The following is a 27,559-nucleotide window of genomic DNA, read 5'->3' as shown; positions in this document are numbered from 1 at the left end:
GGTTCGCAGTTCACGTCGGAGTTGTGGGTTGCAGTCACCAACAGCCTTGGAGCGCAGATACACCGCACCACAGCCTACCACCCACAAGCCAATGGACTATGTGAGCGGTTTCACTGTTCATTGAAAGCCGCATTACGGGCAAGCCTCCGTGACAAAAGCTGGGTGGATCGTTTGCCTTGGGTAATGTTGGGGCTGCGGGCTGCTCCCAAAGAGGATCTACTTTCTTCTGCAGCTGAATTGGTCTATGGGCAGCCTCTGCGGGTGCCGGGTGACTTCTTGCCTGATGTTACCTGCCCATGGTCTGCTGGTCAGCAGCGGCAGGCGCACCTCCAGGGTGCCCAGGTTTTTGTGCCAGTACCCACCTCTCAGCACGGCATGCCACGTTCACAGCTCTTACCAGGACTGCAGGATGCGGCATATGTTTTCATCCATCATGATGCTCACCACAGCCCCTTGTGCCTGCTCTACGATGGTCCGTTCCAGGTGCTGGAAACGGGGGACAAATTTTTTGTCATCAACTTCGGGGGCAAGTGAAACCGGGTGTCAGTGGACCGCCTTAAACCCACTCACTTGGACTTGGATTCTCCGGTGGTGGTTGCGCAGCCCCTGTGGCGGGGCTGTCCGCCATCTACCACGCTTCCACAGTCCACAAACCCTGAACTTCCTGTTCCTGCGGCTCCAGCGCCTGAAGGCCAGAGTAGTTTTGGCCGAGCACTGCGCCCACCTCACTGGATGAACTTGTCTGTCTTTGTGAATTCTGGGGGGGCATGTGTAGGGGCACCGCATTGTTCATAATTCACAGCCAGCTATTAGGTGTTCAATTGAAATGATTGTTTCTGTCACATCCTGTATTACCTGTTGAGTCGTTGTTTTGCTCTTTACTGTGTCGCGTTATGATGACGTCGGTTGGCGCGTCTAGACTTTTTCATATAAAACTGACATGCAGTAAGTTTTGAGAGGATTAAAGTTTTCCTGAGTTCGGACTTTTAAACCCATCCGCTGTGTCTGTGTCTCCCCACTGTCTCAACACCTTTACAGTGTATTATATTCTCATCTGATTCTCACTCAGATTTCCGCTGATCGTCTGGAACCACCCTTTTCTCCTCCACATCCTTGATGGTGTCGGGCAGCGGCACATTCAGAGTTTCAGGAAGCAGAAACGCAATGACTCCGGCGATCACAGCCGCTGCTCCATAAACAATGCTGGGCAACACAGGGAACACTTCATCAAGGATAAGAATTGCTGGAGCCGCCATGGAGCCGATACGAGCCATAGTGGAGGCGAGACCCATCCCAGTCTGCCTACACACACACACACACACACACACACACACACACACACACACACACACACACACAGTATTATCACTCATCTGGTGACATTTTCTGTGAGGAGAAATGTGTGTGTGTGTGTGTGTGTGTGTGCTGTGTAACAGTCAGAGGTGAAGCTGGAACTGTAAGGACAGAGGAGTTTACACTTCTTTACAGTTTCTCAGGAACATGTGGTGTAAGAGGAATAAAACACTCAGGGATGTGCTGTTGTAGGAAAACGAGAGCGTCAGTGAGGGCGTGGCTCACTCTGGCCCCGTCTAGTCCAGAAGGAACGATCTAAAGTGGGCCACCTTGTGCAATAAATGCTGTGAGGTCTATACACTCTATACAAGCTATATATAGAAGCGATATCCACCCTAGGAATATCGACCTGTTTAGGCCACACCAATTCCATTAGTTGGTTCTCGGAATCGCCGCTTGAAGAAAATGCAAAATGAAAAAAAAATCTAAATCGACTGCAGGTTGAGGTCACGTGACGTCGAAAACCAATCAAATCCCTCCTTTCACTTTAGATAAAGACTTGTGGAAGAAACATGGCTGTGGAGGGGAATCCTGCAAAGCCTGTTTGTGATTGTTAGGATATTCAGCGAACAGAAGCGTAAAATCTTTGACAGGTGTGTCGAAATTCAAGAGGGGGAAAACTTTGCACAGTTGTACTCAAGATGCCGTGAGCTTGTTACCCTGCGATGTGCCAACTTGGACTACAGCTCTGTGGAGGTGGGTTTGATTTATATATTTCACTGATTGATGTGAGGGGCAAACAAAAAATCATTCAAAGTATTTGGCCATCAGAAGTAGCTACTCCTGGTCAAATCTTTTTTTCTGTGCATTGTAGACGTTCAATTGACTGTAATTCAGTCGTTTATTTCGCCTCTCTGTTTACTGGTTTGCCTGATAAAAGACGTGCAGCCAGAGCCCTTAATGCATATGGGTGGAAATAAGATAAGCTATTAAAAGAGCCATATGAAATGTGTAACAATAATGTATTGTCTTTGTTTTGTTTCTCTATTATGAAAGCCCTCTATTTCCACCGCTAATTTTACCATCAGAGCAATTTTTTAATATTATTTTTATTTCGCGCGCCCGCTTTATATTTTTCCTGAAAAAATCCGAGAACCAACTAATTAAATTGGTGTGGCCTTACCAGAAAGAATCCAAAACGGAGAGAAGAAGCGATTTTTGTTGAACTGCTCATTAAGGCTTAATTAGTCCATAACGTCATTAATAATTGTAATTAAATCTGGGTAGACATTATATACACCCTAGGTACCCCTACCTTCATGCTAAAAAGAATCAAAATCAGTGAATTGAGAGAGAAGAAGCGATTTTCATGAAATGTGGACGACGCCAGACGGACGCCAGACAGACGACGGACAGCACATGATGATGGCATAAACTCATCAACTGTTGGCCAGATGACCAAATAATCAACAACAGCAGCACACTGTGTTATTGGTTGACTGGCGAGTGTGTTGATGGAGTCTGACCTGATGACTGTAGGATAAAGTTCTCCAGTGAACAGGTACACACAGCTGAAGGACGCAGAGGTGAACCCTTTCCCCAGCACAGCCAGCATTGCCCTCATGATCTGCATGTCTGTGTGTTGGGAAATTTTAGGGGGTTTTATAATTTAGGGTTCCATACAGTAAATTGAAAAATAAACTCACTCCACCTGCGTCTCACCTTTAGGGATTAAGATGCTGATGAAGATAAGGAAGGCTGATGACAACAGACACGTGGCCTGTGTTAAACGCCGACCCAAAAAATTCAACATGAACAGAGTCATCAGTTTTGCAGGAAAGTCCACCAATCCAAATATCACCTGGATCAGGTAGATGTTCACACCGAACTTCTGCAGGTCCATAGCCAGACCATAATACGCAAAACTGGTGGAGAACCTGGAGGACAGGAGCCGAGCGAGATCATACAAGGTGACAAAGTTTTTAATAAACTACTTCCTGCAAATTTTATGGTTTTTACTTTAGATTGGAGTACGAAACGTTCCCATGGAAACACACAGGAAGAAGAAGAATTCAAATTCCAACTGACAGTTCATGATGTCATAATAATGTGTAAACAGACTCCGCCCATCTTACTCTAGTTAAGGAACAGTATGTAATGAAATTGTATCAAAACAATAAGAACTGTTTGATATATTTTTGTACCAGATGACAGTGAGGCACAGGGAGATCCTCCTTATGAGGGGCGTGCGCAGCAGGTCGTACACCATCAACACCGTCTCACTGGACTGAAGTTCTTTCTGCATGTGTGACTGCAGCACCTGCACGCGTGCACACACACACACACACACACACACACACATGCTTTATCTGACCTGATCTGACCTTTCGCTCTGTTTGGTTTCACACAGTGTATGATTACAGCAGCTGGCTACAGAACATTTAACATTAATTAGCTGTGGGGGAGTTCTGGGGACGCCGAGCAAGATGGCTGCTTAGGTTGGAGGCTGTGGCACCACTAGCTTATATTTTGTGTGAATACTCAGGCATTCGCAACGTGTGATATGTTTCTTCTTGCTTAAGTTGCCAACTATAAGTTTATCCCTTTACTGACATGCCAAATTCCCGGAAAAATGAAAGTGCTTCTCAACAACAGCAAAGCGCCAAGGCTACCGCCAGCTCGAGAGCGGGCCATGCCCCTCCCGGTTCGCCAGTTCAGGAGGCTGCGGATGAGTCCATCTCCACTGCCAAAATACACGCCCTCCTACAGAAACTGTCAGATGACCAAGTGAAAATCCTAAATGATCAAGCCAAACATTTTGCAGACATCCGCAAGGATGTGTCTGAAACGAGAAGAGTTGTCGAGGCAATTGAGGGTAAGCTAGCCGACATGCTAAGTAGGATGACTAGTGCAGAGGCTCGTCTGGATATGCTAGAGGAGGTGGAGAGGCAGCGCTGTGACTCGCCCCCAGCTTCGGCTTCTGCGGTTGAAAAACTAAACGGCAAACTAATTGAGTACAAGGATCGGGAGAGGCGAGCAAATTTACGCATTTATGGTTTCCCAGAGCGCAGTGGCGCCTCCAGAAAATTGTTCCGGGGTGGCCAGTGGGGGCCACAGCAAATCTTAGGGTGGCATACCAAACAAAAATCCATAACCTAATTTAATACTCTACTATATATAGTATAGTATGTGTTATATATTAAAAAAAGAAAAATCCTTCTTTTAACTTAAGCTTAATGTGTTGATCTGGTGTGGTTACATCTTACAATGTTTTTTTTTCTTTTCAGTTTTATTATTAGGCTACAGCTATGCATAGAAGTTAACATTTTAATTGGACATATAAAACTATCAAACAGTTCCATCTTAAAGGAATGCATCAGCAGAATATTGCCTAAATATACTGACAAGCTTGTAATTTTCAACAAAATCTGAATGAACAGAAATGAAACACTGAAAAACCAATGGACAATACATGAACAGTTCAGACACAAAACCCTCTAAGTCGATTTGCAATGAATTTACAGAAATTGGATCGCTTTGTTTTTACTTGAAAATAAAATTAAGATTGCACTTTGAGATTTTTGGAAATTATTATAAAAACCAACATAATTTTGTAATATTTCTGAAGATGGACTTAGAGAGGGATTTGCATCTGAACTATTCACAACTAATATTCCTGCACCTGTCACACTCTTTTCAAAGCAGGATTATTCTCCTGTTGTTGCGTCTTTTTGCAAACACATCCACAAAGTCATCAAGACTGAAGGCCTTTGACCTTTTTGACTCAATACTTAGCACCCCTAAGTTGCTCAGTCGCTCATCACTCATGGAATTTCTTAAGACAGTCTTGATCAATTTTAGAACAGAAAAACTACGCTCACAAGCAGCAGGACTCACAGGTAATGCAAGTGCAATTTTGCAAAGTTTAAACATCTCAGGAAATACTTCCCCATATGGCTCAAGAAAGACTGTGAGGTCGAGTAAACTGGATGGTGTTTCCAAGCCACTAGTTTGCTTCCTGCCCAGTATCCTTTTAAGTTGAGGGATTTCAAATCCAAGATCCTCAGTGTTGCATTTGTATTGTGATGCCAAAGCTAATATTACAGTTTTCTCACAAAATGTGGAACTCCCTGGATTCAAGGCCTGTATGCCTTCCATTATGACACAACTCTCCTTAGAAAATCTTCTCTTAATTTCTGAGAGGAGGACATCAAGAATTGGAATGAATGAGCCCGTCCTAAAAGACTCCTTATCTGTGTTGACCTGTCTCTGAGCTATCGGTGTGGATATGTAATAGTCTTCAAGCCTAGAGCTTGGTGTGACTTGACGTCTAGATGCAACACTGACACTGCATTGTTCAGCGAGGGCCATCGCATTGTCCCAAATTTCATTACAGACAGAGCCTTCTCGATAACTGTTTAATGTGTCAACAAGTGAATCCACAAGGGTAACCGCTACACCCAAATTCAGTTGTGGGGACTGTAAAGCATCAGACAGATACTTAATCTCAGCAAAGACTTGTGTCATTGTCAGAAGGAGGGCAATGAACTGGAGATCTATTTGTGCCAACAGACCTCTTGCTTCGGTAGCCCTGTCACCATTTCTCTCTTCAGAGAGTCGTTTCAGTAGGCACATGATAGCCGGCAGTCTATCCTTAACCGTTTTGCATGCATGTACCTACATGCCCACCGTGTCCAAGGTTTAGCAAACGCCTGTTTTAGTTAGCCAAAAGGTTCACACTGAACAGGAGTTTGTTCAGCCTATTACTCTGGTTCTGTCCGTCTCTCAGTAAGTCTACAGAAAGTAGCCTAGGCTACCTAAATTATGGTTTGCTTTTCAAATAAAAAAAATAAATGTAGCCTATTGCGATTCATTTTCTTCTCAACCGAAATGAATCCTCAACCATTCCTATCAAAATTTCGCATTGCTTGTTGGCGGGACATCGAAACATGATGCCATTACATTACTGATGTTAGCCTATCTGAAATATCCATTTCAGTAGCAAGGATACCTATTTTATCTGTAACTTTACCTGCTGGCCCAGGAACCGTTGCTGACATGGCATCACTGTGTTCTGTCCCTGCTCTATCCCTGGACACCTCTTCCAGTTCATTGCCTAGCTCTACCTCAGTCAGGTTATCATCTGGTTCCTCCTCATTCTCCCCTGGCTGTATCTCCCCTGTACTGGCATTTTTCTTGTCGAAAAAATTTGAAATGTCCATACGTTTTCTTTTCATCCTCTGCAAATTGACACACCATATTCAGTATTAGTTCTTAGCTATGCTAACTTTCCCACTTAGCAATGCTAGCGTGAATTCAACAATAATAAATCTCATCTCGTCTCGTCTCGTCTTCTTCCGCTTTATCCGGGACCGGGTCGCGGAGGCAGCAGTCTAAGCAGGGAAGCCCAAACTTCCCTTTCCCCAGACACCTCGGCCAGCTCCTCGGGAAGAACACCGAGGCGTTCCCAGGCCAGCCGAGAGACATAGTCCCTCCAGCGTGTCCTGGGTCTTCCCCGGGGCCTCCTCCCGGGGGGACATGCCTGGAACACCTCCCCAGGGAGGCGTCCAGGAGGCATCCGAAAAAGATGCCCGAGCCACCTCAGCTGATTCCTCTCGATGTGGAGCAGCAGCGGCTCTACTCCGAGCTCCTCCCGAGTGACTGTGCTTCTCACCCTATCTCTAAGGGAGCGCCCAGCCACCCTGCGAAGGAAACTCATTTCGGCCGCTTGTATCCGCGATCTTGTCCTTTCGGTCATTACCCAAAGCTCATGACCATAGGTGAGAGTCGGAACGTAGATCGACCGGTAAATTGAGAGCTTCGCCTTTTGGCTCAGCTCCTTCTTCACCACAACGGACCGGTAAAGCGACCGCATCACTGCGGAGGCTGCACCGATCCGCCTGTCGATCTCACGCTCCATCCTTCCCTCACTCGTGAACAAGATCCCGAGATACTTAAACTCCTCCACTTGAGGCAGAACTTCTCCACCAACCTGGAGAGGGCAAGCCATCCTTTTCCGGTCGAGAACCATGGCCTCGGACTTGGAGGTGCTGATTCTCATCCCAGCCGCTTCACACTCGACTGCAAACCGCCCCAGTGCATGCTGAAGGTCCTGGTTTGAAGAAGCCAACAGGACAACATCATCCGCAAAAAGCAGAGATGAAATCCTGTGGTTCCCAAACAGGATTCCTTCTGGCCCCTGGCTGCGCCTAGAAATTCTGTCCATAAAAATTATGAACAGAACCGGTGACAAAGGGCAGCCCTGCCGGAGTCCAACATGCACTGGGAACAGGTCTGACTTACTGCCGGCAATGCGAACCAGACTCCTGCTCCGTTCGTACAGGGACCGGACAGCCCTTAGCAAAGAGCCCCGAACCCCATACTCCCGAAGCACCCCCCACAGAATACTACAGGGGACACGGTCGAATGCCTTCTCCAGATCCACAAAGCACATGTGGACTGGTTGGGCAAACTCCCATGAACCCTCGAGCACCCTATGAAGGGTATAGAGCTGGTCCAGTGTTCCGCGACCAGGACGAAAACCGCATTGTTCCTCCTGGATCCGAGGTTCGACTATTGGTCGAATTCTCCTCTCCAGTACCCTGGAGTAAACCTTCCCTGGGAGGCTGAGAAGTGTGATTCCCCTATAATTGGGGCACACTCTCCGGTCCCCTTTCTTAAAAAGAGGGACCACCACCCCAGTCTGCCACTCCAGAGGCACTGTCCCTGACCGCCACGCGATGTTGCAGAGGCGTGTCAACCAAGACAGCCCCACAACATCCAGAGACTTGAGATACTCAGGGCGGATCTCATCCACCCCCGGTGCCTTGCCACCGAGGAGCTTGCAAACCACCTCAGTGACTTCGGCTTGGGTAATGGACGAGTCCACCTCTGAGTCATCAGCCTCAGTCTCCTCAGTGGAAGACATGACGGTGGGATTGAGGAGATCCTCAAAGTATTCCTTCCACCGCCCGACAATGTCCCCAGTCGAGGTCAACAGCTCCCCACCCGCACTGTAAACAGTGTTGGCAGAGTACTGCTTCCCCCTCCTGAGGCGCCGGACGGTTTGCCAGAATTTCTTCGAGGCCGACCGATAGTCCTTCTCCATGGCCTCCCCGAACTCCTCCCAGTTCCGAGTTTTTGCTTCCGCAACTGCCCGAGCTGCAGCACGCCTGGCCTGCCGATACCCGTCAGCTGCCTCGGGAGTCCTGGAGGTTAACATGGCCCGATAGGACTCCTTCTTCAGCTTGATGGCATCCCTTACTTCTGGTGTCCACCACCGGGTTCGGGGATTGCCGCCACGACAGGCACCGGAGACCTTGCGGCCACAGCTCCGAACAGCTGCATCCACAATGGAGGTAGAGAACATGGTCCACTCAGACTCAATGTCCCCCGCCTCCCTCGGAAGCTGGGAAAAGCTCTCCCGGAGGTGGGAGTTAAAGACCTCCCCGACAGAGTGCTCGGCCAGACGTTCCCAGCAGACCCTCACCATACGTTTGGGCCTGCCAGGTCTGTCCAGCTTCCTCCTCCGCCAGCGGATCCAACTCACCACCAGGTGGTGATCAGTTGACAGCTCAGCCCCTCTCTTCACCCGAGTGTCCAAGACATAGGGCCGGAGATCAGATGAAACGACTACAAAGTCTATCATTGACCTCCGACCTAAGGTGTCCTGGTGCCACGTGCACTTATGGACACCCCTATGCTCGAACATGGTGTTCGTTATGGACAAACCGTGACTAGCACAGAAGTCCAATAACAAAACACCACTCGGGTTCAGATCGGGGAGGCCGTTCCTCCCAACCACGCCCCTCCAGGTGTCACTGTCATCTCCCACGTGAGCATTGAAGTCCCCCAGTAACACAATGGAGTCCCCAGTCTGAGCACTCCTCAGTACCTCTCCCAGGGACTCCAAGAAGGCCGGATACTCTATACTGCTATTTGGGCCATAGGCACAAACAACAGCAAGAGCCCTCTCCCCAATCCGAAGGCGCAGCGAGGCGACCCTCTCGTTCACTGGGGTAAACTCCAACACATGGCGGCTGAGCTGGGGAGCTATAAGCAAGCCCACACCAGCCCGCCGCCGCTCACCACCGGCAACTCCAGAGAAGTGGAGAGTCCAGCCCCTCTCGAGGAGCTGGGTTCCAGAGCCCAAGCTGTGCGTGGAGGTGAGCCCGACTATCTCTAGCCGGTACCTCTCAACCTCCCGCACAAGCTCAGGCTCTTTCCCCCCCAGCGAAGTGACATTCCATGTCCCAACAGCCAGCCGCTGTGTCCGGGGATCAGGTCGTCGAGGCCCCTGCCTTCGACTGCCACCCAATCCACATTGCACCAGTCCCCTACTGCTACCTCTGTGGGTGGTGAACCCACAGGAGGTCGGGCCCACGTCACCTCTTCGGGCTGAGCCCGGCCGGGCCCCATGGGCAAAGGCCCGGCCACCAAGCGCTCGCATACGAGCCCCAACCCCGGGCCTGGCTCCAGGGTGGGGCCCCGGCTGCGTCATCCCGGGCGACGTCACGGTCCTCGGATTTCTCTCCATAGGGGTTTTGGTGAACTGCTCTTAGTCTGGCCTGTCACCTAGGACCTGTCTGCCTTGGGAAACCCTGACAGGGGCATAATGCCCCCGACAACATAGCTCCTAGGATCATTCAAGCACACAAACCCCTCCACCACAATAAGGTGGCAGTTCAAGGAGGGGCAATAATAAATTATTAATAAAATATTAATAATAAAAACGTAATGAGTCAGTTGAGTTTTAAGAATGAAGTGTATGTCCTTTGGGAATTCACGATTGTGTGATATACATACTCGCTAGAAGTTTTCTTTTCGGAAATGCAAGTGTTGTGCAAGCACTGTGCTGCGGTCTTCCATGCGTCGTTCAAATCTGATTCATGCTGCCTCTGGTCAGCAAAGCAATCACCAACCAGCAACGAGGGGTTAGGGTTAGGGTTGGGGAGGGAGGATGTCAGCAAGAGCAGCACTGCTGTATCTTGCTACAAAATTGTTTTCACATTACGAACTGTTGTGAATTTTAAAAAATCTAGCGTACATTATATATTTACACTTAGTATGCATAATAAAAATTCTCTTGGGGTGGCCTATGTGGTGGCCAAGAATGATTTTTGGGTGGCCACGGCCACCACTGGCCACCACATGGTGGTGCCCCTGCCGGAGCGGGTTGAAGATAAAGATGCCATTTCATTTCTGAGGGCTACTCTCCCTGAGATCCTTCAGGCTGACTTCGAGGGGGGCCTGGATTTGGAGCGTGCTCACCGGTCACTACTACCAGTTAAGCCCGGAGCCCCCCCAAGGCCTTTCATCATGTGGTTCTTGAGGTTTCAACAGAAGGAGCGGGTGAGACGACTTGCTCGAGAAATGGGAGACATCCGTTGGCAGAACCAGAAGATAAGCTTCTATCAAGACTTCTCCAAGGCCACGCATGAGCGCCGACACTCCTTTCTGGAGTGTAAATGTCTGCTTCACTCAGCCAAGATATTGTTTGGAATCAGCTATTCTGCTGTGCTTTCATTTACAACGCCAGCCGGAGTTAAGCATCGCTTTGAAGATCCTAAGAAGGCTTTGCAATGCATCAAAAACCTTTAATTGACCCATCCTTTGCACTGTGATGGCCCCCTCCTCCTAACCCCTTTCTCCTTGGTTGCACCTTGCAAACTGACTTGGGTAAGACAATGATAGTGTAGGTATCATGCCGCCATCTTGTGTCAGAACTACAATTCCCAGGCAACTTCCGTGTGACCTACGTCACACGTGGGCGGGATCATCTACGTCAGTCCGCCATGCGCACATAAAACAATGGGACAACGCTTCCATGTTGTCTCTCGCGTCCGGATTTCAACGAGTCTAGACGCACAAAAGGGATGCTCTCCACCCAAAAAGATGTCTTCTTTCTTGCAAGATCCATCACTCAGCACGATTTTCTTTCTTACCCTTGGCAAAGGTAAACTCTAGAGTCGCGCGATCTTTAAACTCAACCTGAGTTACAACCGGTTTACTTGTATTAGAAGTGATGTCACGACTGCAGCCCAGGCAGTTAAAAGTTAAGAAGCGATTGAATCCTTTTTAACTCAAAAGTGCTGTGCATCTTATTCTGATCAGAGACTTTTCCTCACGAACGCTGAGGTTCGGACCAAGAATCCTCTGCTTTCCACAGGAACCACCCAAGTGCTCCACTGGACCCAAAAGTTTTCTACGCCTCCATCACGAGCGGCTCACGTGCTCCCACGGCGAGGCCCGAAACTACACCGGTGAATAGTTCTTCATATCTTGCTAAAGGCAGGATTAAGTAAGATTTTGGCATTTGGGCATAATTAGGATAGTCTTAGGAATTTGCTTTTATTGGAATAGTGTGAATTTAAACCCAGGTTTATCTGTTACACTGTTAGACACACAGCGTGTTGATTTATTTTTGGTTCTATGGTCTCTCAATTGTTTAATAGATAGGCTGCGCATGCTTTTCTTTGCTTACTAACATTTTAATTTCCTTATCATACATTTTGACCTTATCAAGGTTTCAGTGAGGTGGTAATGTTATGAGTGTGGAATCTTTGTTACTGAGAAAACACGTGCTCAACAGGCCTGACCAGGCCTGATACACTTTAGATAGCTTCCCTTTGTCTTTAGCGACACGTGCTCAGTAGGCCTCACCAGGCCTAACAAACACACTTTAGCTAGGCCATAGGGCCTTTCACAAACACACACTAGCAACACAAGGCTAATCTAGGCCTCCACCACGTGTAGTTAGCTACACGAGGCTAAACACATGGTCAAGTCCTTCTCTCTCTCTCTCTCTCACACACACACACACACAAGCACACATTAGCAACAGAGCTAATCCTTTGTTCTACTTGGATAACATTCCTTTGTTTTAGCTAGCAACAAGCTAGGCCATACACACACACCACACATGTATATACACACCTCACTGCTTGTATATATTGATTTATTATTTTTATCTTTGTTATAATAATTTCATTTATTAAACAAACTGTGTTTATTTGTGTGAACGATATATGAAGTCCCCAATCTTCTCAAAGAATTCAAAAGGTGCATATAAAAGTTATGTAATGTGGTAAGTGATTGTAATAATTTGGAAATATACCATAATCTAGCTGTTTGGTAATTTATTATTAAGCACCAGGATTAATGGTATGATTCACTAAATGATTCATTGAACGATTCACTATACGATTCACTAAATGATTCATTGAACGATTCACTTCAAATGACTGATTCTATGGTATGATTCAATTCAAATGAGTCAAAGTAAACGATTCAATGGGATTGATTCATTTTAATTATTGACCTTCAAAATTTAATGAGACTGATTTAATGAGATTGATCACTTAATTTCAATAATTAACTGATTGCACCCACAATAGACAATCAGATGAATGTTTTGGATTTATACCACTAAGTTGAAAAGGTTGCTTTTCACCATTACCTGTAACCTACCTCAAAGCACAGGTCTACTATTTTTTTCTTTTTCTTTTCTCTTACAGTTGTTATTGTCTCTGTTGTTGTTATCATGGCCGTAACTACCATTGAGGACACCGAGGTCATGTCCTCGGTATTTTTTTCAGAAATTTAAAATTGGTCTACGCTGAATTCGAGCAGTGATCAATGTAAAACGCAGCGTCCACATCCACATGTCATCTGTATTTCCCCCCAATAAAATTCACATTTGTCTAATGTCATCTGAAATCCCTCAGCCTCTATCTCTATCGTTGCCGTGTCTAACACAGCGTCACACGACGTAGCCTATACTAGTGTCGGCCGGGGAAGTTGGGTTTAGGATAAAACATGCAGGGTGTAGTCTACGCTCTATCACATATGCCTACCTAACCTAACGTAGGCTAATAGTCACATCGCATTATAGAGCTTTACCCGAGTGCAAAATGAAAACGTTGCAACAAACTAAATTAAGGTTTGGACAGCCAACAGAAGAGCAGGGAAAGAGAAGGAGGGAAGGTGAGAAAATATTGTCAGTGCAGTGGCAGACCGTTCAGCGGCGTCATGCCAACTTTCCAAGGGGAAACGTTTCATTGTCATTGCCTATTACAGTTTAGTTAGCATTTCGAGAAACATTCAAAACTACGTTGTCACAGGCAGCCCTGTGCAGGCCTCACACACACACACACACACACACACACACACACACACTCTCTCTCTAATACATAGTCTTCACACAGAACTAATAGCTCTACATTCTAATGTAATTTAAGATAATGAAATGTAAATAATGCCAATACTTCAGGTAGCCGAGCAATACACTCAGTTCAGTTCAGTTTTGACTTTTATGTCAGACAAAACACCACAGTTATGATGGCACAGTTTTAGAATTGTTAAAATAAATGTGTCCACCACCAAATCTATCCTTGGTTTGTTGTTTATTTATTTAAGTTGTGCCGGGGGGGTGCTGTCAGCCATGCTTGACCTCGGTATTTGAAAAATCCTGGTTACGGCCCTGGTTGTTATTATAGGCTCATGCTTTTTCATAACTTGTAGACCATGCGTGCATGTTTAACAGGTAGGCATTATTATTTTTGCCCAGGTTGCAAGTCATGTGTTATTTGTTGGGTGGGTGTTTTTCGTGGGTGGCGTGTCCAGAGGTGCCATGGACAGTTAATGGGGTACCATGCTGCTATAAAGGAGATGTTAATGTTGAAGAAAATGTTCACACTGCTGCTATTTCGCCTTTCGATGATTGGTGGTGTCTCTGCCACACCAGAGTGGCCGGACACTCTGAGTTTCTTAAGTTAGTTATCCAGTTGTGGATTTATCAGGAAGGTTTGACAGGTTGCTGTTTTCTCACCTTCCTTGCCTTTTTTGTCCTTTTGGGTATTTTCAATGTTTTTTATTTTTTCTTGTTTTGGGGTGTTTTTCTTTTTTGGATCCAGACTTCTCTCTTACTGTTGTTGGGGCAACTCTACTTTTTATTCTATGATTTTTTCTAACATATGACAACTCTCAATTTAATTTCAGTTAATACCAGGGGGCTTAACATTCCACACAAAAGAACCACTGTTCTAGAATTCCTCCGCAAGAAAAATATAGATTTTGCTATGATTCAGGAATCACATTTATTGCGCAAAGATGTGGGTCGTTTAGCCAACAAGTTTTATCACCCTATTGCAACTTCGTCTGCTGCTTCTAAGTGTAAAGGGGTAATGGTACTGTGTAAATGCAAACTAAAATTTGATCTGATTGACATTTGGGCAGATAATGCAGGTTGGATAGTTATTGCCAAGATTCGCATGGATGGGATAAACATTGCACTTATTTCTGCCTATGCTCCTAATGTGTTTGATACCACATTTTTTAAACTATTAATCAAATCTTTGCTTGATCTCTCAGGATTTCATCTAGTTGTAGGAGCAGACTTCAATGCAGTGTGGGACAGCAGCATGGACAGAACAGGTGGCACTGAGACTAGGGACCAGCGTTTTGCATCTGAAGCGTTGGGCCAGTGGGCAACTGACACAGGCATGGTCGACATTTGGTGTATGTTAAACCCTTCTTTAAAAGACTTTTCATTTTATTCAGGGAGACATACAGTTAGGTCCATAAATATTTGGACAGAGACAACATTTTTCTAATTTTGGTTCTGTACAGGGTGGCACGGTGGTGTAGTGGTTAGCACTGTCGCCTCACAGCAAGAAGGTCCGGGTTCGAGCCCCGTGGCCGGCGAGGGCCTTTCTGTGCGGAGTTTGCATGTTCTCCCCATGTCCGCGTGGGTTTCCTCCGGGTGCTCCGGTTTCTCCCACAGTCCAAAGACATGCAGGTTAGGTTAACTGGTGACTCTAAATTGACCGTAGGTGTGAATGTGAGTGTGAATGGTTGTCTGTGTCTATGTGTCAGCCCTGTGATGACCTGGCGACTTGTCCAGGGTGAACCCCGCCTCTCGCCCGTAGTCAGCTGGGATAGGCTCCAGCTTGCCTGCGACCCTGTAGAAGGATAAAGCGGCTAGAGATAATGAGATGAGATGAGATGGTTCTGTACATTACCACAGTGAATTTTGAGCAAAACAATTCAGATGCAGTTGAAGTTCAGACTTTCAGCTTTAATTCAGTGGGTTGAACAAAATGATTGCATAAAAATGTGAGGAACTAAAGCATTTTTTAAACACAATCCCTTCATTTCAGGGGCTCAAAAGTAATTGGACAAATTAAATAATTGTAAATAAAATGTTCATTTCTAATACTTGGTTGAAAACCCTTTGTTGGCAATGACTGCCTGAAGTCTTGAACTCATGGACATCACCAGATGCTGTGTTTCCTCCTTTTTAATGCTCTGCCAGGCCTTTACTGCAGCGGGTTTCAGTTGCTGTTTGTTTGTGGGCCTTTCTGTCTGAAGTTTAGTCTTTAACAAGTGAAATGCTGCTCAATTGGGTTGAGATCAGGTGACTGACTTGGCCATTCAAGAATATTCCACTTCTTTGCTTTAATAAACTCCTGGGTTGCTTTGGCTTTATGTTTTGGGTCATTGTCCATCTGTATTATGAAACGCCGACCAATCAGTTTGGCTGGATTTGAGCACACAGTACGTCTCTGAATACCTCAGAATTCATCCGGCTGCTTCTGTCCTGTGTCACATCATCAATAAACACTAGTGACCCAGTGCCACTGGCAGCCATGCATGCCCAAGACATCACACTGCCTCCACCGTGTTTTACAGATGATGTGGTATGCTTTGGATCATGAGCTGTACCACGCCTTCACCATACTTTTTTCTTTCCATCATTCTGGTAGAGGTTGATCTTGGTTTCATCTGTCCAAAGAATGTTCTTCCAGAACTGTGCTGGCTTTTTTAGATGTTTTTTAGCAAAGTCCAATCTAGCCTTTTTATTCTTGAGGCTTATGAGTGGCTTGCACCGTGCAGTGAACCCTCTGTATTTACTTTCATGTAGTCTTCTCTTTATGGTAGATTTGGATATTGATACGCCTACCTCGTGGAGAGTGTTGTTCACTTGGTTGGTTGTTGTGAAGGGGTTTCTCTTCACCATGGAAATTATTCTGCGATCATCCACCACTGTTGTCTTCTGTGGGTGTCCAGGTCTTTTTGCATTGATGAGTTCACCAGTGCTTTCTTTCTTTCTCAGGATGTACCAAACTGTAGATTTTGCCACTCCTAATATTGTAGCAATTTCTCAGATGGGTTTTTTCTGTTTTCGCAGTGTAGGTACACAGTCCGTCTAAGAACTACAACAGCCCGTCTCTTTAAGAAACTACATTTCCCATCAGCCCACTTCTGCGTTGACCTGCGTCACGCCGGGGCGGGATCACCAACGTCACATCCTCCATGAAAGCATAAGAGACCCGGAAATGCTCGGCAAAGCTCTCTCTCGTGTCCAGATTCCAAGCCATCTGGACGCACAAAGAGATACGCTCAGCCGGGCAAATGAAATAAGACGTCTTTTTCTTCTCTTTCTTGCAAGATCCACAATTCAGCACGATTTCTTTGTTTACCACTGGCCACGGTAAAAATCCAGAATCGCGCAATTTTAAACTCAGTGAGTTACAACCGGTTTCATTCATTAAGTATGTACAACTGCAGCTCAAAGCAGTTAATTTATAATTGGGGGCGACCAGAATTCCTCCTGATTGAAGCGCTGTGCACATTGTTTAATCAGAGTTTTTCTTCCCACAAGCCACGAAGCGCTGGATCAAGAATTCTCTGCTTTCCACAGACGTGCTCCACGAGCTCCTGTGAAACTCAACTTCTCCATGTAATTCCCTGTGCTTCACGGAGATCTTCACAACGGTGAAAGCTCCAAAAATCTCGGGACATCTTCTCATAATCTCGCGTAGAAGCAGGATACGGAAGTAAGACTTGGCATTTTGGGGCATAATTAAAGCTAGTCTTAGGAATTTACTTTTATTGAAATAGTGTGAATTTAAACCCAGGTTTATTTGTTACACTGTTAAACATGCAGCGTGTTGATTTATTTTGTTCTATGTTCTCTCAATTGTTTAATAGATAGGCTGTGCATGCTTCTCTTTACTCCTACTAACATATTTAGTTCTCTTATTATACATCTTGACCGCATCAAGATTTCAGTGGATTCAGTATTGTTATAAGCTAGTGAAATTAGCCTACGGCTAATTCTTTGTTCCATTAGCCTCCAGGGCTAATTGTATTGTCTCAAGGGATCACAAGGCCTCCACCACGTGGAGTTAGCTACACAGGCTAATCTAGGCCTACACAAACATGTGGCCACTCACAAACACACCTTTAGCTAGCTCCCCTTTGTCTTAGCTTAGCCACACAAGGTTAATCTAGGCCTACCCGAACACGTGGTCAACTCCTCCCCCACAAACACATGTGGAGTTAGCTACAAGAGCTAACCCTCTTGTAGGCCACACCCAAGGCCTCTCTCTCACACACACCTTAGATAGCAATCCATGCTAACTCTTTTGTTCTCCTCAAACCCCACGTGGTGACACACCCTCCTTAGCTAGCCACACAAAGCTAATTCTTTTGTCTTAGCTACACAAAGCTAATTCTCTTGTGTGGGCCACACCCACACAATGCCTCTCATACACCCACACACACACACACACACACACACACATACACACACACACCTCACTGTTTGTATATATTCCATCTGCTATTATCCATTTTTATCTTTGTTATAATAAATTCATTTATTATTGAAACTGTGTGTTTTATTTGTGTTCCAATATCTTTGAAGCCCCCAATCTCCCAAAGAATTCAGAAAGGTGCATATAAGTTATGTAATATGGTAAGTGATCATAATAATTTGGAATATACCATAATTTGGCTGTTTGGTAATTTATTATTAAGCACCAAAATTAATGGTATGATTCACTTTAAATGATTCACTTTAAATGATTCAATTTAAATGATTCAAATGAGACTGATTCAATTTAATTATTAACCTTCAGATTTAATGAGACTGATTTAATGAGATTGATCGCTCAATTACCCAAATGCACCTACAGCAGCTTAAGGATGGCTTGTTTCACCTGCATGGAGAGCCCCTTTGACCACATGTTTTCTTCACAGCAAAATCTTCCAAATGCAAGCACCGCACCTCAAATCAACTCCAGGCCTTTTATCTGCTTAATTGAGAATGACATAACGAAGGAATTTCCCACACCTGCCCATGAAATAGCCATGGAGTCAACTGTCCAATTACTTTTGGTCCCTTTAAAAACAGGGTGGCACATGTTAAGGAACTGAAACTCCTAAACCCTTCATCCAATTTTAATGTGGATACCCTCAAATGAAAGCTGAAAATCTGGACTTTATGTCCGTTATATAACTATAACTTGAATATGTTTCAGTAAACAGGTAAAAAAAGAAACTTTGTGTCAGTGTCCAAATATACATGGACCTAACTGTAAATCCTTTTCTAGGCTAGATTTTATCTTTGCCTCAAAAGATCTATTTCAAAATATTCAATATGCGCATTATATTCCAGTTACCTGGTCTGATCACAAACCAATATTCTGTTCGGTCACGGTTTGTCCATCTCCCACTAAAACCCCTAGGTGGCGCTTCAATTCTTCTTTACTGTGAGATGAAGCTTTCAAAGCCCAGTTTGAAATAAATTTTAGCAAATTTTTGGAGTTTAATGTTGGCTCTGTTTCCGACCCAAGGATTCTTTGGGAGGCGGTGAAGGGCTTTATAAGGAGCAATACCACTTCATACGCGTCAACACGAAACAAGGAATGTGCAGCCAAATTGGAAGCTTTAGAGTTAAAATATGCAACCCTCGATGCTGCCTTGCAACATAATTTTAATGACTACACAGCTCTACAGAAGGAATTGACTAAAAAAGAGATTAACTCTTTTTTGAGGCACCGGTCTGAATTTCTCATGGATAAAACAAGGCAAAATTACTATTTTAACTCCTTAAAACCCAGTCATCTACTGGCAATGAAGCTTTGGACAGATGAACACTTTGCTGATATTTTTTGCATTAAAGACAAAAATGCTACTATACAATGTGATCCAAAAAAAGTAAATGCTTCTTTTGCCTCCTTCTATCAGGAGTTATATAATTTTGAAATTAATTTTGACAATCATGCCTGCAATAATTTCCTAAACAACATTAAACTATCCCGTATAGTCAGAGGTGGAAAAACCCGGGTGCAGAAAGTAAAAACCCTGCCACATTTTTGCTCCAGCCAATTCAATGAACCAGCTGATCCTAATTACCACATCCCCTAAGCCAGGTTGATGAGCTAATTGGTGAAATCACCTGTGTTGAGAGCACAGGCAGAAGGAAAACCTAAGCAGGACTTTTACTTTGTCAATCCAGTTTTTCCACCTCTGCGTATAGTAATGATGACTCTGTAGAGCTAGATAATCCTATCACATTGCAGGAGTGTGAGGCAGCTGTTAGGGATATGCGTAAAGGTCGATCTCCAGGCCCGGACGGAATTCCACCTGAATTTTACCTCACCCTTTGGCCCCTGATCGGCCCGCTGTTAGTGGACATGATCCAATATTCATTCAGAGTGGGATCCTTTTCTAGGGATGTTAATTCTGCATTAATTTCACTGCTTCTCAAAAAGGGAAAGGATCCGGTTGAGTGCTCCAGTTACAGGCCTCTCTCGCTTTTAAATGCAGATTTAAAGATTTATGCGAAATTACTGGCCCGACGGCTTCAAGGCCATATGACAGAGTTGGTTCATAGTAATCAGACAGGCTTCATAAAGTCTAGACTCTCTACTGATAATGTTAGAAGATTATTACATGTTATAGATGGTGCCCGGGGCTTAGGTTCCCCTGCTGCTGTCCTTTCACTAGATGCAATGAAGGCCTTTGACCACCTGGAATGGCCTTTTTTGTGGTCAGTGCTTGAGTTTATGGGGTTTGGTTTGCCATTCATTAATATGATTAAGGTGCTATATAATAACCCAACAGCTGTAGTGCTCACAGGCAAAACTAGCTCTCCGCCCTTTCCTATCTCGAGAGGTTCAAGACAAGGCTGTCCTCTCAGCCCTCTGTTATTCGCCCTTTCTCTCGAACCACTAGCACAAGCCATCCGCAGCTCACCCACAATCTCTCCAATCTCTATTAGAGGAATACATCATCACATCTCACTGTATGCTGATGATGTTTTATTGTATATAAACGACCCAGTGCAATGTATCCCACATGCTTTATCAGCCTTTGAGCATTACGGCAAGCTTTCAGGTTTCAAAATAAATTGGCAGAAATCAGCGTTGCTACCTTTGAATCAGGCTATGTGTGATGCGCCCATCCCTGCCACTATTCCAGTTATTAAAAACTTTACCTACCTGGGGATAGATATCTCGTCCTCCATACAGACAATAGTTAAAAACAATTTTTGTAACACACTTCACAAAGTTATGGCGGATCTAGACAGGTGGTTTAACCTGCCTAATTCACTTCGTGGCAGGGTAGCCATAATTAAAATGAATATCCTACCCAGAGTCAATTTTGTTAGTTCGATGCTCCCCCTTCCCCCACCCTGTCAATTTTGGAACAAAATACAGTCTGCAATAACTAAATTTATTTGGCATGGCAAACGACCCCGCATTAAACTTACTACAATGCAGCGAGAGAGGCAGGCCGGTGGCCCGTCTCTCCCGAACTTCAAGTTTTACGGGTGGGCCTTTACACTTAGACCTCTCCTAACTTGGTTACAGTCTGATGCTCAAGTGTCATGGCGAGCTTTGGAGGAGCAGCCGATTGCTCCATATTCTTTTAATAACTTTCTGTATTCTAATATCTCTCTCCATCACTGTCGCTCGAGATTTGGTCCTATTATTTCATACTTGTTATCAGTATGGAGGAGGCTGGAGAAATTAGCTGGTTGTTCTTTTGTCTGCGGCCCACACTTCCCAATATTTAACAACGAGAGATTGTTGATTGGTGGTCATCCTATTCGTTTTCCTGACTGGGAAAACAAAAACATTTGTACACTTGGTGATATTTATGGGGAGGAGGGGTTACTTACTTTTCAGAACATATGTATTAAGCATAGTATACCACGTACCTCCTTTTTCTTTTATTTGCAGTTGAAATCGACGTTAAAGGGCAATGGAGTCCCCTTACAGGGCCCTTTCACACCACATCCATTTCATAAAGTATTTTACTCTGCGGGGAGCACAAGCGGTTTCGTATCAAGACTCTATTGATTCTTATTGCAGCATTCTTACAGTCCTCTGGCATTGGACACGATGTGGAGGAGAGATGTTCCAGATTTGGAACCTACATTTGACTGGGATAAAGTTTGGACTAGTGTGGGCTTAGCATCCAGAAATCCTGATCATCAGCAAATACATTATAATTATATACATAGAGTTTATTTAACTCTCAGGAAGATTCATTCAGTGAAGGTTATTAATGATCCTACTTGTACTTTCTGTTCTTCCGAGGTTACTGGCACTTACTTTCATATGTTTTGGGAGTGTACCCCAGTGGCCAAATTTTGGAAGATGGTTGCCTTTAATCTCTCGAAATTGTTTAAGGTCAGATTGCCGTGTTCGCCTGCTACACTCATTTTGAACGACCTGTCAAGGCTGGGTTTGACACTGGTCAAGAAAAGAGCATTGTTAGCTGGACTTACAGCTGCAAAAAAACTTGTTGCCACACGTTGGAAACCTCCACATTCACTCTCTTTTCGAGCATGGGTTTTAACATATGTGGATATTGTTTATTTGGAGTTGTCGACCGCTAGAGTCCACGGAGTCAGTAATAGAGGCTTGGAATTCACTCCTAACTATCCTCCGTGGGTTTCAGGAGTAATGTGACTGAGATCGGAAGATCTGGATCCAGGGGGTGGGTGGGTTACATTTGGGGGGGGGGGGGGGGGGGGGGTTCTTCTCCCCTTTTTTTTAAATTTATTATTTTTACTTTAGTTGTTTGTTCATATATCTGTATATATTAATATGTATGGGTATGTATAAGAATGTATATTGTTGCTTTATTTTTCTAACATGCATGTACCTATCTATATTTTTTCTTAAAATAAAAATTTGATCACAAAAAAAAACATTAATTAGCTGTCAGTACATCAGTCCTCAGATCAGCAGAGAAGATTTCACTCTGCAGAAGGCACAAGTGTGTAAACTCACTCTCTGCCCCATCAGTGTGAGATTAAAGTGAAGATGTGGTGGGTTGTGTTCACTCTGTGTAAATCCCTCCAGACCTCTGGTGTGATTTTCTCCACTGCTTCATGTTTGCCGTTGATTCTGGCCACACGGTGGAGCTGCCGCAGAGCTTCATCCAAACGACCGTTTAACACCAACCATCGTGCTGACTCTGAGAACCACCTGAGCATCACACACACACACACACACACACACTTCAATCAGGCAGAAACTCCATCTGCAGCCTCAAGACTGATAAAGGAACTTTGCACTGAAGGTGTAGTTTGTGAGTTTGGTCTCACCAGCTGTAGAGGAATGCAATGAAGATCGGGGAGCACATGGTGATGTGCAGCTTCCTCCAGTCCTTCAGACTGTACGCTATTCCTGCCAGAAGCATCTGACCAAAGCCAGTACACAAGGAGGAGAAGAAAGCGACCAAAGTGCGAGTCTTTGTGGGGATCCATTCCACTACTACACACACACACACACACACATTATGCACAGTGAGAATTTATGAGCCGTGACTGTTTAAAATGCTTGACTTTTCAGAACACTTTGTGCAGATCTCATCTCTTCAGAGGCCAAAAGAAAAACAGTCAGCTTTTATAAAAAGTAATTCCTGAAATATTTTATTATAAGCTAAAGCCACACAGCTGTCACTGCATCTTGAAAAATTAATGTTGATCTTATTAACGGACGCAGCAGACTCAGAGCTCAGTGTTGGAGTGGAACAGAAACACAGTGTGCTCCTGTCTGTTCCTCAAAATCAGTCGATCACAGTACGAGGAAGATCAGAGAAACACGGGGTTTTCCACTGAAGATAACTCCAAGGGGTTCGGCCTCGTCTTCGTGGGGTTTCTGGGTGTAAAATTCAATTTCCTTGATTTTCTTTCTTCAGATCTGCTGTGTGTGATGGAGGTTGAGACTGAGACATGAGCAGGATCAGTGTCCCGGTCACACTCCTGTCCTGAAATCTGAGCTTTTCAGCTGCTGTTATAGGAAATTAATCAATACTTTCTGACCAATCACGATCTAGAGCTCAGCAGCAGTGTGGAGTGGACCTGATGACCATCACTATGTAACAGTTTTATATAACTGAGCGGCGTGAGGTCCAGCTGGAAAAGCAAACATCTGCCATGAACATCTGCTTCAGCTAATCTCACTGCCTGTGATGATGATGATGATGATGATGATGATGGAAAGTAAGTGTTACTCACTGAAGGACAAGTTGTTGAGGGTGAGCCCTGAGATGGCCATGCCGGTGAGGAAGCGGAAGGTGCAGTACACCAGGTACGAGGGAGATAAAGCAGTGAAGGTCCCCAACACTGCCAACTGAAAATACGACCAGGTGAGTATGACCTTCCTCCCAAACCTTCAGGTGGAGAGCAACATCAGATCAACATGAGAGGAACAGTGAGGAACTCACACAGCAAAATCCTCAGGGTTGAATTAACACCCAGAGTGTTTATATAGGTCCAATTGGACCTATATAAACACTCTGGGTGTTAATTCAACACTGAGGAATTTGCTGTGCACCTGAGACTTTACTCACCTGTCTGAAAGCCTTCCGAAAATAATGGCACCTGTGAGAAGTCCCCCCATGTAGATGGTCTGACTCATCTGTTTGAGCGGGTGGAGACTGCACACCAGATCCCACTGAGGGAAAACACACACACACACACACACACACACACACACACACACACTTTCAGTGTGATCTCTGCTGATTATTAAACACTGTAACATGAGTGAAGCATCAGTCAAGTTTATTTTAATCACACTTTAAACAACAGATAGTTTCTTCACAGAAAAATAAAGATTTTAAACATGTGAACTAATACGTTTATTCCTCATGATCAACCCTGAGGTGATGGTATTGAGGAAAAACTCCCTCAGATGACACGAGGAAGAAATCTGGAAAGGAACCAGACTCTAAAGGGAACCCATCCCCATCTGGGCGATAACAGATAGTGTGGTTATAAATAACTCACTTCTGTAGCTGTGTCCTGTCGAGTCATCAGGATCATAGTGAAGTGGATTTTTATTAATATAAAACTCAGTATAGATATAAATATAACACTGTGGGAAGGAGTGTAGAGACCAGTTCTTCCTCTGGGGTCAGAGGAGCCACAGTGGACACGATGCCACGCCCGGTCACCCTTTCCCTCTCCCCTCCTCTTTGCTTGGCTGAAGAAATCCTGCCACTTTCTCCGAACTCCTTCTAAACTCCGTGATTGAGTGCCGGAAGCACTGAGGTTCACAGCGATGGACTTCCGTAGCTGCTTCTTATTTTTATTTGCAGAGCGATTTGTGCATTTGGTGTCAGCGCTTTTTCATGCTGTTCCACGGCATCCAGCAAAATAGACCAGTTGTCTTTATTAAACGCAGACTTCTTTGTTTTCTTCACCTCTGCTGCACTCGACAAATCCCACACAGCTGGACATTTATCAGGACATTAAACTCCTGACTGGGGAACAGTGAAGTGAGCAGGCACGGGGAGAACATTTACTCAAATTGAGCTTATTATTGTTCATTCTTTTGTGTGAATGTTTGTTGATTTAATTAAAAAAACACACTTAGAATAAAAAATGTTATTGTCCAAAAAATGTAAAATAGTTTCAATTATTAACTAGATAGAGACTGGGACAAAAGTCACAGTGATTTGCGCTAGCTCTTACAGACCGGGACGTCTGGTCACCGTACCCTATAGAGCCGGAAAGGTAAGAGATAGAGAATGACAATTAGTGAGGAAAAAAATCCCATTTTTCATGGATCATTCCAGTTCAGTGATCCAGATCAGCACCAAAAATCATAGCAAATTAATTTAGCTCAGAGGGATTCTTCATGTGAAATTTGGTGATGATTGGTTGAAAACTGAGGGAGAAATGGTGTCCTAAAATATGTTATAATAATAATAATAATAATAATAAAGTAAAAAGATCCTGAGTGAGAGTAACAATTTGCACTACCACTGCTAGTGCAAATTAATTACCATACTATAGATAGATAGATAGATAGATAGATAGATAGATAGATAGATAGATAGATAGATAGATTGCTTAATGACAATACATTACAGTATATTATCATATTTTAACGTTTTACAGTTCATTGGTTTTTGGTTAAAAACGAATGCCATGTGACCTCATTGACTGGATTTAGCAACTACTAATGCCTTCAACGACTACACTACTCATGCCTTTATTGAGGACGTGTGCTGCAAAGACGCTCTTAGCAAAGTTGCTCTTTAGACTCCTTCTTACAAGTGAGTTTGGGAAAACCATGTACAGAGACAACATATGTTGCTTAAGAGCATCTTTAAATTTGCTCTTTAGCCCTAAAGTGCAACGTTATCAGGAAACCCTGCCCCCTGAGCATTTAAAGGGTTAATGAGAATCTAATCACTGAGCTCGTGTACCTCAGACACAATTGTGGAGATAAACTCGGTCCTCTTGTAAGTCCATCCATCCACGCAGCTCTCCGTCTCCACTTCAGTCAGGTTCAGAGTCCCAGAGTGGCTGTGATTTCCTCCAGTCAGGTGCCACTGGGGCTGAACATACCTGTTGCATTTTGAGAGCTGGGACTTGACCTCAGGGATGAAGGCTCTCAGCAGTGTGAGCTCATCTTCTTCAGACACAGACAGGTTCAGGGTGGAGGTCAGGTTGGGGATGGTGCAGTGATGCGCCGGGGTTCCTGCTGTGAAGTTATTGAGTAAATTCTGACTGGTTAACAGGAGGCCTGGGATGGACAGCAGTGTGATATGGATCAGCTGATAGCGTCCCAACCCACCGACTTCATCTAAAAGATCCGCAAAACCCATGCTGGCTTCTCTTTCAGTCCTGATGTGTCCCACGTCTTCTTCTTCTCCTCACCTCAGAAAGTGTTGTGCCATTGCTCAAACTCAAGTAAACTATGGACCCCACAATGATTCATTTTGGGGGTTAATTATTGTCAAACCGGCCGGTCACATCTCGCTCCCTGGAGAGAAACATCTGCTGTTTATCTGAAATAAAATAAAATGACCTTGCAGCTGGTTCAGTGTCACAATGCCAAAAATTAAACATGCATTTCAGTTTAAATGAAACATGAGTGTGTTTAAGTGTGTGAGATTCTGTACTATGGACATTACACTTCCAGTCTGTAATCTTGTTCAGATCTGACTCTTAAAGTCTCAGATCCATGGCAGTGGAATTTCAGGAAGGAGTTTGTGCAGCACAGAAAGTGAGTGACACCGTAATCCGGCCCTGAGGCACACTGGCGCTCTCACACTCCTCTCTCACACTTACAAGCTCCATTTCAGTAAAAATGACTTGATCTGGATCGGCAAGAGAGGCGACAAAATCATATATTAATAAAACAATTCATCCTGAGGTTTTTTTTAACCCTTTGATGCAAAACATGGGTCAAAAGTGACCCGGCTGAGTTTTTATCTTCTATATCTTTGCAATAAATTAATTCCATCATTTAGTATTCAAGGTATTCCTCAATTAACTTGTTTTTAATCATCATACATCCTTATTTTATTTTTTCCTTTCTTACTTTTTGAATAAAAACCCTTTTTGTATCACTACCCTTCTAATGCACAACATGGGTCAAAAACGACCTGCATTCATTTTCCAGGTTATTTCATGTATGGCTTAGTGTTTCTATGATATACTTTTGAAATAAAGTCATTTTTTCATTTACTTTTCCAAATATGCAGTAAATATCTTGTTTTTGTTTAGCACAAATCATCATTTTTATTTTTCCTTTCTTAAGTTATGAACAAGCACAGCTTTTGTAATTCTACATCAAGTTTACACACATGGGTCAGAACCGACCCGCATGCATTTACTCCAGCGTTTGGTGGGAACTGTGAATTGTGCTTGTGTCAGACATTTCACAGCTCAGCACAGCGCCCTTTGCCCGTCTCATACATGCAAGGAATGTTTTTCAATTGTTCTAACGTTACCTTAGAAAAAAATTAATGATGTTTAGGTTCCCTTGAGAGTGAGTAGATTACTTGTCAGAAAGTTACAAGTAATTACTATTAGCTACCGAGCTGTTGACATATTCTACTTTAGTTAGCTAATTTTATCGTAGTTGGCTTAGCTAACGACATAGTTAATAAATAAATAACTGGCCCCATTCACTGCTAAAGTAATTACTTGAAACGA

At 44.3% G+C, this 27,559-nt stretch overlaps 1 protein-coding gene across 1 annotated transcript; it reads right to left on the bottom strand.

Moving 5' to 3' along the window:
• Nucleotides 1-1,061: 1,061 nt before the first annotated feature.
• On the bottom strand, nt 1,062-26,223 carry oatx (organic anion transporter X). Its single transcript, XM_060936597.1, has 9 exons — nt 25,822-26,223; nt 23,956-24,059; nt 23,621-23,775; nt 22,706-22,874; nt 22,463-22,586; nt 3,498-3,613; nt 3,016-3,230; nt 2,820-2,928; nt 1,062-1,302 (listed from the first exon to the last, which is right to left on the bottom strand). Exons 1-9 carry the CDS (start codon nt 26,221-26,223, stop codon nt 1,062-1,064), a joined length of 1,635 nt encoding a protein of 544 aa, XP_060792580.1.
• Between the last annotated feature and the right edge of the window lie 1,336 nt (nt 26,224-27,559).

Source organism: Neoarius graeffei, chromosome 12, assembly GCF_027579695.1.
Source record: "Neoarius graeffei isolate fNeoGra1 chromosome 12, fNeoGra1.pri, whole genome shotgun sequence".
NCBI lineage: Eukaryota > Metazoa > Chordata > Actinopteri > Siluriformes > Ariidae > Neoarius > Neoarius graeffei.
This window is presented reverse-complemented; position numbering and strand designations above follow the sequence as displayed.

Excerpts from the sequence above, each read along its gene's own strand:
- oatx (XM_060936597.1), bottom strand. The coding sequence starts at position 26,223 with ATGGGTTTTGCGGATCTTTTAGATGAAGTCGGTGGGTTGGGACGCTAT. Across the intron at positions 3,614-22,462 it reads TGGAGAAAATCACACCAGAG|GTGCTGCAGTCACACATGCA; the intron begins GTCTGGAGGGAT and ends GCACGCGTGCAG. Across the intron at positions 1,303-2,819 it reads CTTTATCCTACAGTCATCAG|GCAGACTGGGATGGGTCTCG; the intron begins GTCAGACTCCAT and ends GTGTGTGTGTAG.